The sequence below is a fragment of the Manduca sexta genome, unplaced genomic scaffold (assembly GCF_014839805.1).
Source record: "Manduca sexta isolate Smith_Timp_Sample1 unplaced genomic scaffold, JHU_Msex_v1.0 HiC_scaffold_2903, whole genome shotgun sequence".
In the NCBI taxonomy this organism is placed as follows: domain Eukaryota; kingdom Metazoa; phylum Arthropoda; class Insecta; order Lepidoptera; family Sphingidae; genus Manduca; species Manduca sexta.
Window position 1 is genome coordinate 2639 of NW_023593915.1, and position 15877 is coordinate 18515.

The 15877-nt window shown below is 32.0% G+C and overlaps 3 protein-coding genes across 4 annotated transcripts; 2 read left to right on the forward strand and 1 right to left on the reverse strand.

The window, feature by feature from the left end:
* Positions 1–7356: 7356 nt before the first annotated feature.
* On the reverse strand, positions 7357–8817 carry LOC115451339 (mitotic spindle assembly checkpoint protein MAD2A). Its single transcript, XM_030179627.2, has 3 exons — positions 8571–8817; positions 8299–8445; positions 7357–8137 (listed from the first exon to the last, which is right to left on the reverse strand). The coding sequence occupies exons 1-3, from the start codon at positions 8638–8640 to the stop codon at positions 7731–7733; spliced, it is 624 nt and encodes a 207-aa protein (XP_030035487.1). The 5' UTR covers positions 8641–8817; the 3' UTR covers positions 7357–7730.
* A 2166-nt stretch (positions 8818–10983) lies between these two features.
* Positions 10984–12502, forward strand: LOC119192546 (SET domain-containing protein 4-like). Its single transcript, XM_037446359.1, is given in 2 exon segments — positions 10984–12065; positions 12068–12502. Coding segments are annotated over 2 exon segments (1365 nt in total). The 5' UTR covers positions 10984–11125; the 3' UTR covers positions 12493–12502.
* Positions 12503–13147: 645 nt separating this feature from the next.
* Positions 13148–15713, forward strand: LOC119192545 (ATP-binding cassette sub-family B member 7, mitochondrial-like). Of its 2 annotated transcripts, none has more exons than XM_037446357.1 (4): positions 13148–13325; positions 13431–13536; positions 14668–14742; positions 15486–15713. In XM_037446357.1, exons 3-4 carry the CDS (start codon positions 14683–14685, stop codon positions 15696–15698), a joined length of 273 nt encoding a protein of 90 aa, XP_037302254.1. In that variant the 5' UTR covers positions 13148–13325; positions 13431–13536; positions 14668–14682; the 3' UTR covers positions 15699–15713. The 2 variants fall into 2 exon arrangements, with proteins under 2 accessions (XP_037302254.1, XP_037302253.1); XM_037446356.1 differs by having other exon boundaries at positions 14644–14742; positions 15486–15712.
* The last annotated feature ends 164 nt before the right edge of the window (positions 15714–15877 follow it).

Here is a 15877-nt window from a genome sequence, read left to right on the forward strand (position 1 = left end):
ATAAAAACATCATAAAACTGAATAAATAGGAAGGGTTATAGGTTAGGTATCGGAGACGGTATTTTTTTTAAATATAACAGTTATTTTACAAAGTTATATAGAATCAATTCATTTTTTAAACATTTTAAATTCATTAGAATAATTTTCATTAGTCACATTATATTTAGTAGAATTATCACCGCAAGACCGCGCAACTGCGTCTGATTAGTAATTTTAAGTCGCAGACATGACTGAATCTATGGACATGCCAGACACAAATTAAGTTCCTTTTAGAATTAAAATATATTTTTAGGATTTTATTCCAAGTGAACTGAACTGAGTCTCGATTATTGTCGATATAAACAATTCATTTGAACCCCAAGCATGATTTAGGCCTAGCCGTATATTGCAGCGCAGACTTTGAGCCTGCACAGATGTGTGGCAAAAGCTATTAATATGCTGAGATCTATAAAACTAATTGTGAGAAGCCTTATTAAAAATAAAATACAATTAGTTATTCATGGCAGAATGTTAATATTTAATAATTAAAAAAGTATCATTTTTTTTTTCCCTTTTCGAAAGAAACTCTTAGAACTTAGATATATGCCACAATTTGCTTTATATATCTTAGCAAAAATATCAAATAGGGGCTTAAACGGGAAGTATTCCAAAGAAGATTTAAGTTCGTCAATCGATTTGTTTGTAATTTTTGATTGAAGGTTCCACAGTCCGCTCCACGGTCACGAACAATACGTTATTGTGACAAAAAACGCACGCTGTTCCCTTACAGTGGAGTTTTGTTGCATTTATAATCGTTAAATGCGTAATTAGTATTAAAATAAGTGCCGGACTAAAACGGCCGTTGTAAATAAATATTTAAAAACCGAATCCTACGTTTCTCGTTTAGGGAGAAAACATAGTGATTCTAATTTATTATATTTTTTTTATCTGCTTCTATTTGCGTCATTCGATATTCAAAGCTTTAAAATTCGTATTTTTTTTATTTATTCTGGCACAGAGCCCGAATTCATTGATAAATTCGATAGCGTAGTTAGCGGGTAGTGTTCACTATGCTTAATAATTTCGGAGCAAAAACTATTTATCTAATTTAAAGGTTTCCTTTTATTTTAAAACCACTACTATAATTGAAGTTGTAAATATTTTAAACATATTTGTAATATTGCGTTTTATTTGTTATTAACTTTAAGGTTTGAACAATAGTATATAATATTCTAATGAAGAGACTTGCAAGTTATGTACATATCTATTAGGGTAAGGGATTTATATATACAAACATAATTTAAACTAAACTGATTTACTATTTGATATTACTTGCTATGCCAGTTTTAGCCATAGCAACATTTATGTCATAGTGAAATAGGTTGCCAGTAATAACTTGGAACAAGCGCTCAAATATTAAAAAAAAATAATATATAAAACAGGGAAACGCATAGCAAGTCCAGTGGAAAAAATAAATACTTAAATTCCGATTTATGCGGTCCGTCACACTTCACCTAGTCATAAAGCAGTTTTAATTATTAGCTAGGTAGAACTAAATGAATTAATTTATAAAATTATATAATTTTTGTATGAGTGTGAATTGATTGGATGTATTACTTGTATGGTTCAGGAAATATGTGATTAATATATGAACTCACGTAGTTGAATAGTACGCATTATATTTCCTAAACTATACATATACTGTACTTATTTCTCACGTTTTCACTGTATGGGACCGAAAGATCGATTTTTCAGTTGTTTCCTTTCTTTGTAAAAAGATTTCTCTCTTCCTAAGTTCATTATTTATATGTAATTAAAATGTAGCAAAGGGAATATTTATTTTAATGATTTGAGGATTTTAGGGCATTTAAAGTTGAGGTGCCGTGACGTTTTTTACGGAAAAAGAAATGCCTTTTTATTTTTTATTTAATTTTCGGTCTGATCGACATAAAAATTCTAATTGTGGTGAATGAATGACGTCATAGCACCTTAATAGATGTGTTTGTAGTCTCACAACAAATATTAAGGCTCGAATTATCATTTTAAGTGAATGTAACAATGGTCATACCAAAATCACAATAAAAGAATGAGTGTTGGAATTAACAGAAAGGCGACAATTTGTTTTCTTTTTCACGTGCTCCTTTAATCCTGAGAAAAATCCTTAATTATGTTCCAATTATCAACTATTAGTAACGGATCAAAACCGGACAGTTTATATACGGTACGTATTTTCGAAATTATTATTTATTTGTCGTGCACTGAATTAACAATCCGCACTCATTTTCATAAGTGAAAAAATGTAACCTTTTCATTTGAATATTCATTTGCTGTTACATTTTTTCATTTCATCCCATCAAGTGACTAACGCTTCATTCCAGGCACTAATATGAAGACTGAGCATGCTACACGCATGAGAAAAATGTAACTTATTATTTGTTGTGAGATAACGTAACAAAATAGGTTAAGGGGCTCTCCACACGTGTACTGTACGCAATTTGCGCCGCCGATCGCAAAAATATCAGAATAATAATATGTCTAGTAACCTCAACAAAACTCAACCATGAACTTGTTTGATATTGTATTTGGCTTTATGCTAAAGGAAATTGGTAACGCAAATTACGTTGTAGTGTGGCAAGGCTCTATAGCATGCTTAAGTGTAACTAGACTACCTAAAACAAATAGGTTAATTTTTTTTTCTCTTTGACAGGTAAAGGAGAGCCTCTTTGGTGAGGAACTGAGGACTGAACGAATGGATTGAACGATATCTATTCTTAGATAAGCATTCCGGTGTTAAACGAATTTTGTACAGCCATTATCATTTTACTGTAATGATTATGTAATTGTACGCTAACATAAGGTTTGACGACTGATATCTTAAAAATATTTTAGCCAGGGTTGTTCTGCTCTTTTGTGCGCCACCCTGGCCCCTCAACTACTACACTAACGCATTTTGCGCCGCACATGTTTACATATTAACGCTTTCTGTTTACATAAAAAAAATACAAATTTCAAAATATTTGCAACAACCTAAGTAAGTTGTAAAAGTATTTGCTAAAACAACTAAAGAGCGATATAGAAAAATAACATGAAATAAATTTGAAGAAATACTGAAGTTTACTCCCACCATTGCCTCTACCTGGCTTGATTCTACATCTAGAACTTAAGATATTCTATAATCCTATACAGGTGAACTATGATTCTCATCTAGATGGAAAGCGAGCTCATAAACTTTTGTATTTAACCTTCGTCCTTACGCTTGGCTAGCTTTTGTATAGTTACAACTCTTAATTTAGGTTATATGGTGCTTAAAATGACTTGTACGAATTCAAAATTGATGTTCCTAATACCATAATATGTATGTTACGATGAATGCCTACTTAAAACAAATGAAGAGGTATTAAGTATAATTTTTTATTTCATATAAATTTAAATATTGGCTAAGTCAATCCAATATTTTAAAAAATTATCGAATCTAACAGTCACACACAGTTTTGACCAAATATTATAAGTCTTAAAACCCTAAACCCCAACGTAATATTTTTGAATAACCTGAGATTTTATTAAAAACCGAATTATCGTCACAGCAAGCATTCACAAGTTATTCGTTTCGAAAAAACACCCGTGAGTTGTGAAATATTTGTAACGTAATAAAACGTTTATAGCCTGGCTCAGTTCATGCCTATCCTTAGGCTTTTAGGGTATCAGACGTGCGATATTTCAATTAATCTATTTGCTCAATAAGTCCCTCCACAGTAAGACAGATTCGACGTCACATAATGCCCATCATTTCATTTTCTGCATTACTTTTATATTACATTATTCACTACTAACAGAAACAAAACGTAGGTAATTAATATTAAAAGTTTAAATGCCATCCGAGTACAATATGGTAAGGCCATATTAATGAAGAAAATATATATTTTTTTTTATATTTTATGCTACTTTTCGCCATTTTTAATAAATAAAGGTGAATATAAAAATACAATTCATGAAACTTTTCAGTACAAACAGTAAAATGATTTAGTACCCACTAAACTAATATGAATTATCCACCCCAACAAATGTCTTATATTCACATATTTACATTGGTCACATATTTACCAGGAAACTGGACTCTGGTTTCCCTTCAAAAGGTATAAATCTTTCGATTGTGTGCCAGGAAATCGGTGTTAAAAATGTTTAATATATCTGTTAGCAAGCTTAATTAACGGATATATTATCACTTCGCCGATCTTTTACCAACTTTTACAACTCTGTTTCAATGAACATACTCCATCTTTAATTTTAAACATTGTATAGAATCACTTTGCCATACAAAATTCATCCTATTTTTAATTATTAGTAAATAACATCCACCGATACTAATACTCAGTTTTGGGCCGTAGTTCCCTAAACACCACAAACGCCATATTCGTATTATTTTAACTTAAAAACCGCAGAAAAAATTGCATATTGTTTAAATAAATGAATCCTCACAGAAATATTCTGACTTAAAAATACATATTTCTAAAATCTAAAGCAAGTTGCAGTTTACGTAGCAGATTCCACAAAAAATATTATGTGAAAGTCCTCTACTAAACGCAAGTCCATCAATGAATCTAACTATAATAAAAAATACTCATAGAAATTTCATGATTCCCTCATAACATGAGTACTAAAACGTGCAAGGATAACAATACAATAATTGAATCTTAAAAATCTAATTTGCGCACTTTATGTGATGATAACTCTACCATCTTACTACGCCTACGCACTTACGATAAATTAGAAAGTTTGTCCATATTAAATGAGTCGAATAATTTTAAGTTGTATTAATAAATGTACAGTATTATTTTTGCTAAATAGTTGTTATTTATTGTACCTTATAATCGATATTTTGTAAGCGCTTTGTTATATTAAATGAATTGTAAAAATTGCATTTAAGTTTTTTATTTTCCTTTTATAGTTTAAAGATTTAAAAGAGCTTTTGCGATATAAGTACATTTCGCGGAGAAAGTGCCTTATTACTACCGCCCAGCCTTCGTGGAGGGGCGACGGAGCGGTTATGCTGGGGTAACCGTGCCTTACGGCCCGGCGTTGAGTCGCCCGGATTTGATGGTGACCTTCGGGCGACCGCCGGGCCGAGTCCCTAACCCTATATACAACTTAAGCCTATGCACGGCCTACCAGCTAAAACTCCGCGGTGGCCCTCTTCGGTGCATTTGGGACGGCTGCGGGCTTCCTCTGACGTTGACGTGTCTAAGTCTGCGACCGCAGCATACACCTGCTATCATAGTAACACAATCCATTTAGCTGATACTGAACCAAAACCTAACAAACTAATATCAAGTGACAAGCCGTTTACCCCTACAAAATTAAATTACACAAAAGCATTTTAGTACCTAAAGTAGTTAATTACGTGTTGTTATATCTAGTATATGGCGATAGGCTCCCCATAACATCATGGGCCAAAATACACATGGGGAAAGTGAGTGCAATACTTGCGTTGCTGCCTACCCTAACAGGGGTAACAAAGCCAAGCGCGTTTTCATTACTTTTTCTGCAAAGAGAATTTTTATGCCGGCAGGCTCGTTAATAAATATAAAACACCATATATTTATTAGACTTTTAGGGCAGGAATATTAAAAGGCAGACATATAGAAAAAAAAAAAACATTTTATTTAACACTTACTTAAAGCTACTTACTGTCATCTAAAAATGAATGTATGGTATTTTACTTCGCTACCTACCTACTTAAGTTAATATTTACAATACTGTATAAGATTGAATAAAGTAAAAAATTTCAAACTTTATTGAGTATGTTTATCCTATATTTAGTACTATATGAAAATGATTCAGAATTACCATAAAAACATTTAAATTGTGTGTTTTACTATCAATGTATATTAATACGTTAAAATCTTTGTGAAGAAAAACGGAACAAGAGGCTTTATTTTCACATTTGTTTCAAAAGCCATTGCCTTCTAATAACTAATAAGTGATTTTATTTCTTACTACAATACTAAAATTTTAATATTATAATGTCAAGTGGTAAAAAAATACCAATTAAATATTATTTATACACTGGTTCCTTTTAACATCTTCAAGTAGTTAAAACAGAATTAAAACATTATGATAGTTTAATTTTAGGAAAGTGAAGAAGTGGTTTTTTTGAATTATAATTTGGCTTCAAGTTTCCTAATTTATTTAATGCTTTACACAGAATCTACCTTTACAAAAATATGATTTAGATCATAGTACTATTTTAAAAAATGGTCCCATATTGATACTAATATCAAATGTGTGTGTAATTAAAAAGTGAGATATTGTGATTGCATCCTTTGAGCCTAAAAACATTAGATACATCACACAGTACAAAAACATTTTTATCAATAGAACTTACAGACAAACCCTTATATCACCTTTAATAGCACAACATTTAATCCATACATAAGCGGAAAACAATCTGTAGATATGACAAGATTTTATTGGCAATTATGGTTCATAGGCCCCTCAGTTTTCATCGTGTTTCAAAGATGACTTGTGATCTAGTATTTTGATTTTTATCCTTTGATAATAAACTGTATTTCTATATATCATGCAAAGAAATTAAGCTTAAGGGTCTTGCGACCTTTATGAGGTTATCTGTTTACATTGTAGGACATGCAATGATGTAGTAGCTGGTACATGGTACTTTGCTCAATATCTTTTCTACCCAATCTGTTCAGTCTTACAGTGGCGAAGCGTCCATACAAGCCGATTCCTACCGGGTTACCTTTTGTAAATTAACTTAAAATAATAAATGATAAACATAACTATATAATAATAGTGTATTCAAACAAGTCATCCTATACTTATTTCATTAAATCAATACTTCAACGATTACGGTACATAGTTCATATTATCAATTCGTTAAATCGTAACTCGCGCGCAGTGCTCGCGCCTTATAGTGTTCGAAGTGAACCCGGCCGCGCATAGCTTCCCTCGCGATATTGTTGTCTCTTTCACACGCAGCGCGGTGTCTTTGTCTAATCTTTTGGAAGTGACGTAAAAATACATGTGTGCGTGCGTGTATGTGTACTTCAGGGTAACCCGAGAATTTGCGGCTTAATGTTGGGCCATTGGCGCGAAATTTTTTAATAATTTAGAATGTATAATATTAGTGTTTGTGTATAGTGTGCTTTATTAATTTTTGTTGGGCTCTTTTAAATAAGTACCTATGTTCAGAATATGTGATTATTTGTTAAATTTAGAGTTTAGAAATAATGTTTATGTTAGAAGGAAATTATTATGTATTATAATATTTTATTGATTTTAATTTATTGTGAACAGCGTATTACATGTTAACTGTAGAAAAAAATATTTCCTCGGGTTACCTTTTGAAAATTTTCACCCTTCGCCACTGCAGTCTTATAAGCTATTAACCCTACCTCTAACATTTTAGCTAGCTGAACTATCTGTGCTTTTCTTAGGAAATTAATCTTGAAACATAATTAATAAAAACTGCAGATTTACATCTCATATAAGTTCTATTGAAAAATGTGTAGATTTTATTGTGCAAAAAACTGGCATGTAACCACATTGACTATGGCACCAATAGAATGAAGTATCCACCAAAGCAGCCACCACAAGCAATCTGTGTGTCTCACTGGCATTTTGTTGAGCAATGTGAATGAGTGAGATAGATATAAGAGAACACTTCAGCTGTCTGCTAGACACACGCACATTACGTCCACAATAACACAACTTTTGCACAAACCGCAGTCAACATCTTAATCTACAAGTTTATAGCTAACTACTGTCTCCATCTTGTGTAAGCTGGTAGAGAAGGATTTGAGCTGAACATTCTGAGCATTCGCTATCGCTACAGGCTCAGCCTCAGCCCATTTGTCAGGTATATCACAATCTGTCCTTGCATGAACTAGAACATCAAACGAACACCTACAGTCTAAGAATGGCAAGTATGATATAGTTGCTGCTACTTGCAACATAACATCTCTAATTTCCTGTTGGATTTTCTTCAAGTCTTTGCTTCCAACAGTTTCGTTTTTCTCTTTGGACAGTGCGGTGTCTCCATCTTCATATTGAACATTGAAATCCCAGCATTCAAGGACCTCTTTGTTGGCCACATTTAATATAATGAGAGACAGTTTGCTCACTTTCTTATTTACTATCCATTCTGAAATTTAAAAACAAATAATTGGTTTAATTATTAAATAAATTAGATTAAATATTGCTTTATTATTCAGAATAAAGGGAGTTATATAAAATGTAATCATTTATATACAGTGACACTGGCAGAAGTTGAAGTATGCATGGAAATTAAAATGAAATATATACCTTCACTCTGGGTGAGTAAATTTGTTAAAAAGTTCTTGATTTGTTGGTCTTCAGATATTAAAAGCGTTAGACCATACTGCTGCTCGGCTTTAAAACTTTCTGGTGGATATAAGCCTCTTTGGAACAATACAGAGTTGATAGCGAATTCTAAAACAACACATCAATAATATAAATTACATTTATAAGTACATACTTAATATAAAATTGCAATAAAGTACTGTGTATTTTTCTAAAATAAGTTATTTTAAAAGGAACTCAGCAGGTAAACTTACTCAGGTATTCGCAAATAATTTGTGCGGAACCACGCAGGGTTATGCAGTTTTTGGTTTGTTGTTGCGACATTTCACTGGATTTATAGTTTGTACAATAAGAATATAAAAAAATTAATAAACCATACACAGACTAATACTTTCAAGCAGTTGTTTTACGTTCATTTAGTTCTAAATCCCTTGATAAATCACAGATTTGAATAATCCGTTAGCTTCAAACAAAACTTTTCAAGTTGCTACTTGCAAGTTGCAACCGACAAGTCATTTTATGAACTGTTTCTGAACGAATTTTAGAAAATCGTATATTTAATTTCATATTATGTTGTTATCTAAATAGTTTTGTTTATAATAATTAAAATATAATAAAACTGTAAAATCTGTAATATTTTATTTTTCCTCCAGGTAATTTCCAAATGATTAGCGTGAAAAAATGGCTTTATAAATTCCGTCTCCGATTTCAGAACGTCGAACTATATATATATATATACTACTATACGAACTATATATATATATATATATATATATATACTAGCTTCCGCCCGCAGCTTCGCCCGCGTGGATTTCGGGTTTCAAAAATGGAGAAGGTGCTCAATTTGTCGGGATTTTTTTAATTTATGGTGGTATGCAGGTGGTCCGATTGTCCGGTCAGGGTCTGATGATGGGATCCTGGTGAAATCGAAGGAACTTTTAACCATTAAGGTTGCACACGAAATGACGGAAGCTTAAACAATGGAGTAACTTCTCCCGTTTTCCCACCATTTTCCATCACTGCTATGCTCCTATGCTATGCGTGACGAAAAGTATACTATAACCAGCTCAGGAGTATGAAAAATAAGTGTACCAAGTTAAGTTAAAATCCGTCGAGTAGTTTTTGTTTCTATAACGGTTATACAGACAGACAGACAAAAATTTTACTAATTGCATTTTTGGCATCAGTATCGATCCCTAATCACCCCCAGTTATTTTGGAAATATATTTCATGTACAGAATTGACCTCTCTACAGATTTATTATAAGTATAGATATGCAAAAGTAGCTCAAAAATTGTCCATAACGAAAACATGCATTTTAAAGTAAAACAAAAGAAATAATATCGTGAAGCCAACCAAGTAATAACTAATGATATATTAAATTTTGTGACTGTTCAATTTAGTCGGGTCCGCGATATCACTTTTGTTGAGTTTCAGAACGCGACATTACATTATTATATTCTGTGCTCCAACGCACACTGCTTTGATGTTAGGAACACACCCACATTGCTTAGACAATAGTGAACTTTATACAATAGCAATAAAGCTCAAATTGACTCTACGTATTAGTTAGAAAACGTTTGTATGGGAAATAGAAAAATGCTGTTTTGAGGATTTTCCCGGCAATTATTCGAATTTTTCTCACCTTTTAAACCTTCCCTAGACCTCCACGAATAATTCCAGACCAAGATAAGATAAATCCGTTCAGCCGTTCTCGAGTTTTAGCGAGACTAACGAACAGCAATTCATTTTTATATATATAGATTACAAGTGCGGCGTCTGCAGGGCCGTAGCTAAGAGGGGGCATTGAGGGGCAATGCCCTACCTTAAAATGCTAATGCCCTATCTTAAAATACTAATGCCCTACCTTAATAATGAACTAAATTGTACATTACGATTCAATGAATATATATGGAGCAGCGGTTTTATTTTACGATTTGGAAGTTGGTCCCATAGTAAGTTATTCGTATTGTGGGGTGAAATACCTTCTTTCGAAATTTAGGGGATTTTTGTTACAATCTGTATATTAGCTTAAAAATTACGTAAGTTCAATTTTTTTGCCTCACTCCCACAAGTTAAGGAAACCAAAAATCGATTGAGCAGATCAGAGCTAGTAACATTTTTATTTCCGCCCTGCTTGTAAAAACAGCTGCCCTACCTTAAATTCAAGTCTAGCTACGGCCCTGGGCGTCTGTGACTTGGTCTTGTGAGAAACATGATTTCAATGTTATGCATTTTATAAACTTTCAATTGGTTTCAATGTTCAGTAAAATTAATATTTGTGGTTACGATAAAAAAAATTATTGCTATTCTCAACAAAAAGATAAACGTCAATAGAAAAATGTATAGCTTATTCCTAATTCATTCCGAATATAAAAAATCTGCCACAGTTGAAATGTAGGGTTTCTCTCAAATTCGGAAGGATTTTAACGTCAAACAGAGCTTAAGAAAGTTTTGCGTGTAAGAAAATGATCGTAAAAGCATTTTGTATAATTTGTACAAAGTACCCTTTTCAAAAGAAAATCTATTACATATTTTTGAAGAGTATGTTTTTCAAAAATTCAATATTTTGGGAGTTTCTAAATACGTTTTTAGCTTTTATAAAATATACACTGGCAACACTGTCACTAACAGCAATAATGTCAAAATAAATTTATAATGGGGGAGTGGAGGTATTATCAACAAACAATTTTCAATTTTATGCGTAACACCGCCTAATTAAATTAAAGGCATATACTTCAAGTAATAGGTATAATAATCGCCTAATATCTGAAAGGGTCTGGATAACTTGAGTTAATTTCTGTGAATTATGGGAAGGACCAAACGTAAACGGTGTGTAGTGAAACCGCGAAATTTTTACCTGAGTGATGATAATGAAGATTCCGTTTTATTGAATACATGGCTTGCAAAAAATGGCCTGCGACGTAATAAAAAGCTAGCATTAGCGGTGTTCGATGATACTGGTCGCGGAGTTATTACAAAAAAGAAGATAAAATGTGGCGAAGAACTTATTACTCTCCCGTTAAATTTAACAATAAATGTTAGCACGCTGTTGATGGACAAAGCATTCTGTAGCATATTTTTAGATAACAGCGTAGATTGTTTGCGGGAATACAAGCAAGGAGTGTCGTTTCAGTCATTAATGTCTTTTTATTTGGCATTTTTAAGAGTTCTATCTGTAAATTCAAAATGGCATGTTTACCTGGAAAGTTTGCCTAAAGATTATACAGTGCCATATTTTTGCCATATGAAACTCAATGTAACATAGACACTGACATTCTCTATAATTATAAAACAAAAAGATACCATAGAATCATCATACAAAATTTTTAGAGATATTTTAAAAACATCAAGCAAAGAAAGCAGTGTTCATATTTTAAAATCATTTACATTGCCATTGTACGAATGGGCCTATTTTACTGTCAATACTAGATGTGTGTATATGGATTTATCAAAAGTAATAGATTTAAAAAACATAGAAAATACAATATTAAATTTAATTTGTGATAATACTAAAATATCTTTATGTCCATATTTAGATATGATAAACCACAGCCCAGATGCAAGAAATGAGACTAAATTACTAGTTAGTAGAGATATAGAGAACCTAAATATTAAAGACTTGAACGAAGATCTATTTTTAGACATATCATTTTCTATATACACAAAAAACAATTTTGATCCATATTCTCAAGTGTTTATCTGCTATGGTGATAGTCATAACTTAAAACTGATCACTGAATATGGTTTTACCTACCAGATAATGAGTTAGACTGTGTTTCATTTAATTTTGATAATATTAAATCGTATTTTACAACTAATTCCATAAAACTGTCCCAAGAACAGGCCAATTTCATATCAAACCATAGTCTAAACAAAGATTTGTATATAGATAATAAGGGTCTTAGTTTTAACCTATATGGTCTATTGATGGTTGTAAAGTATTATTATAGAAAAGATATGGATGTTAGTAGACTAATATACTCTGCAGCAATATGTTCAAACGATAGAAACCTCAATGAATTGATAATGCCTCTGGTTATGAATAAACTGAAGGAAATTAGCGATTCAATAAATATATTAAGAAGTACTGAAAATAGATGTGTTATTTTAGATAATTGTATAGCTCTTATGTGTCAGTATGTTTGTATATTGGAGAAATTTATTAAATGTTAAATGTGTCAGCTGTTTTTTTTTCTCATGCTACTCTGTCTGATGCATTTGTAAGAACCAGGTAAGTTTAAAAATCCCGTTCGATTTCAATACTTATTTCTTGAGAGATCAGATATAAACTAATATTGCCTATATGATTAATGGCTGGGCGTTGGAATATTAATTTTTTTAATTAGCGTAAGGGGTGTTTCACAAGGTAGGTGTGTAGTGTGAAGAGTACCTAAACTCCCATGGTCAGTGTCGAATGTCAGTTACTGCCACTGTCAACGGACTTCTTTCAATATTGCCAGGTTGGGAAAATTCCCGTCTAACTCGGAGTTGCTTTAGCGTTAATTACAGATGAGAGTTGAGTTTATGAAAGCAGAATTACGGAAAAACATTAAATCATTTCAAGTGACTACACCAAGAGTTGTGAAATAACTAATATTTGTCTTTAATCCTAGTTTTCAATATAATGTGTGAAAAAAATACATAGTGTATTTAACAACAATAAAAATATATTTTTGATAATATCTTTAAGCCTAAAGATAAATGAATAATATAAATATTAACAAATTATTTTAAAACAAATATATTATTTAGATAGTTTGGTCATGGTGAGGAAGGTAATTCCCAATTCTTTAATTGGGCAACATAATTACTATTTTGTCATTATTGATAACATTTGTCAAATTGTCACCATGGCGGCTGCGCTGCTGTCAAATAGGAGATTCGATAAAATAATTCGAAATCACGCCAAATTTACAAAATCGTATTCAAGTAACAAATCTGTAATATTAAATAAGCCCCAATTGAACATAATATGTAAACAATGCGCGGCGGCGAGTTACTTCCGGGTGCGTTTTTATGTTGCAGTAGTGATGGAATTTTCTTGATTTTTCTTAAATATTTAAAAGTGTTTTACTTAATTGCTAAGTTTTATATGGTAAATCTGCTTTTAGTTATATACAACGCAGGCTCCAAGCAATGCTGGGGCTTCAGATCCGGCGAAAAATGTATTGGCAGCAGTGTTGGCAAACAAACCAAAGACAGGAAAAATACCAGTTGGTGAGTCAATGTAGCGATTAATGCTACTTAATATGTCGTTAAATAAATAGGGACTTTTCTGAAAAATATATTCTTTTTCTTTGTTACATAAGTCTTGTTAGCAACTTAACATGCTAATTTTTATCAGTACTAAATGTAAATAATTTGAAATTCTGATAAGATTCTAATACAGAAAGTCATATGTAAATATACACGAAATTTAATAATACATACATTTGACAAAGATGTCGAAAAAAATATTGTCATGATGAAATATTGATATGATAAAAAGATGTTGCAATATGCTGAAATATTTAAATGAAAAAAGCATAATAAACATGTGGCAGATGAATGTCTTACCATTGGCTGTTCTGCACGGTCCATGGTCTCCACTGTAAAGAAAATAAAAAGGAGTAAAAAAAGTAATAAATGAGATTTATGGACTGAGAATCAAGCATAATCATTACTAAAAAAAATACAGTAAAATGATATTTATTATTTAAAATAGTTACAATTAAACACTTTTTATAAAAATATTAGACACCTAACACATGTACATTTTTTTTCATCAGTATAGATGTTAATTCATAAAATTATGTCAATGAAATTTAGAAACATACTAATACCCTATATTTCTTTAAAATATTCATGTAGAAATATATACAAATTGCTAATTTTTGTTGCCATTGTCATTTTAATTTTTATATCATCTATAATTATTTTGCTGAATCTACTGTTCATACACACATTATACTTAATGTATGAAATTATAAAATGTATGTATATTAAAAATCATTTTTTGATATAGGATGTGTGTTTTTTGTCAAAATTTTTAAGTTTTTTTTTGGAACATTACCCTATGCACAAATTATTTTTTATTACAGCACTAAAAATCCCAATTGGCAGTTAGTCAAGATCAGTAGATATCACAATTGCTTGTTTATTGAACTATGTTTTATTTCATCTTGTTTTGTTACTAATACTTGGTTGGAATGCAGTCTTCATTCCCCTTTCCGCACATTTCCCTCCTGCTTGCCCGCTAACACCTTCCTCTATATGTCCTGTGACTGGTCCTAAAATGTCCCATTCTCTTCCTAGGAATCCAAAAAAGAGACTGTTTTCACCCAGGTGCCTCTGTTTTGTCTCGTGAAGATATAAATTTGGGTGATGAAGCCAGTGACGGGGACGGATATGGTACGGGGGATGCTGGAGTATGTGTGGCCCAAGGTGAGTACTTCTCATTTATTCAGTTGCATTTTAACAATTTTTTAAATCAATCAATACATTGTCTGGTTTGAAACAGGTCGGCATAATTGCATTGACTGATGACACACTCCATTTACCATTATGTGGAGTGGTGTCACATTGCTGCCTTGTATAAAAAAAAGGATGAATATTTTTTAGAAACAAGGAAATGTAGAATATCATTTAAATGTAATAGGGTAATATTTTAAATTTGTCACAATCATTGATACGGATGTCCATAAAGTGTGATTGACAAAAGCCTTCATAATTGCATTTGCAAACATTTTCTAATTTAATAGACATTATAAGTGTATTGTAATTTTTTTATTATTTTATCATGTTATATTTTGCTCATGATGTAAAAAGGATTTTGATGCAAGTAACACTGGAAACAAAAATCTTAAGGAACATCAACTGTAAAGGTAAATAGAATGACTAAAATTTGGCTTCACTGGTGCACATATACATAGATTAAAACAGTAAAACCTGCTGTCTGTATGCTGAAAGAAAAGTAATAAATAAGAAAGGGGTGACTAAAGAACAGTAGAGAGACAGAGGGCATAGCACACAAATAAGCATTATTTTGAGTTCTTATTTGTCTGTCTGTTCATCAGTTTGTTTGTTGGTCCACATCTCAAAGTGAACAGATTTGTACTTATTACACATATCACAGGTGGACAGAGTAAACATTTTTTGTTATCTTTTTTATATTTAATAAATTCCAGGACAATGAAATGATCCGCAACAGAGTGATGCTGTCTCTCTCGCTGCTGTTCGGTGCCAAAGTGATGAACGTGACGGTGCCGTTCCTGTTCAAGTACGCGGTGGATGAGGTGAACCAGGCGGCCACCACGCCCGCAGGCGACGCGCTGTTGGGAATGGCTACTGTACCACAGGCGCTAGGGACTACAGCGTTCAGCTTGTTGTTGGGATGTTAGTATAGACTATAGAAAGCATTGTGTTGATTTACAAATGCAGTATTCCATATTGTTAAGTTTTGTAAGCCACTTGCTTCAAATAAGTAAGTTTATCGTGGCGGTCTTCATTGTCACAATATTTTTGAACAGCTGTGTTTAACAATTTTAGAGCTTACAATGTAATTTAATGTGTAAATAAA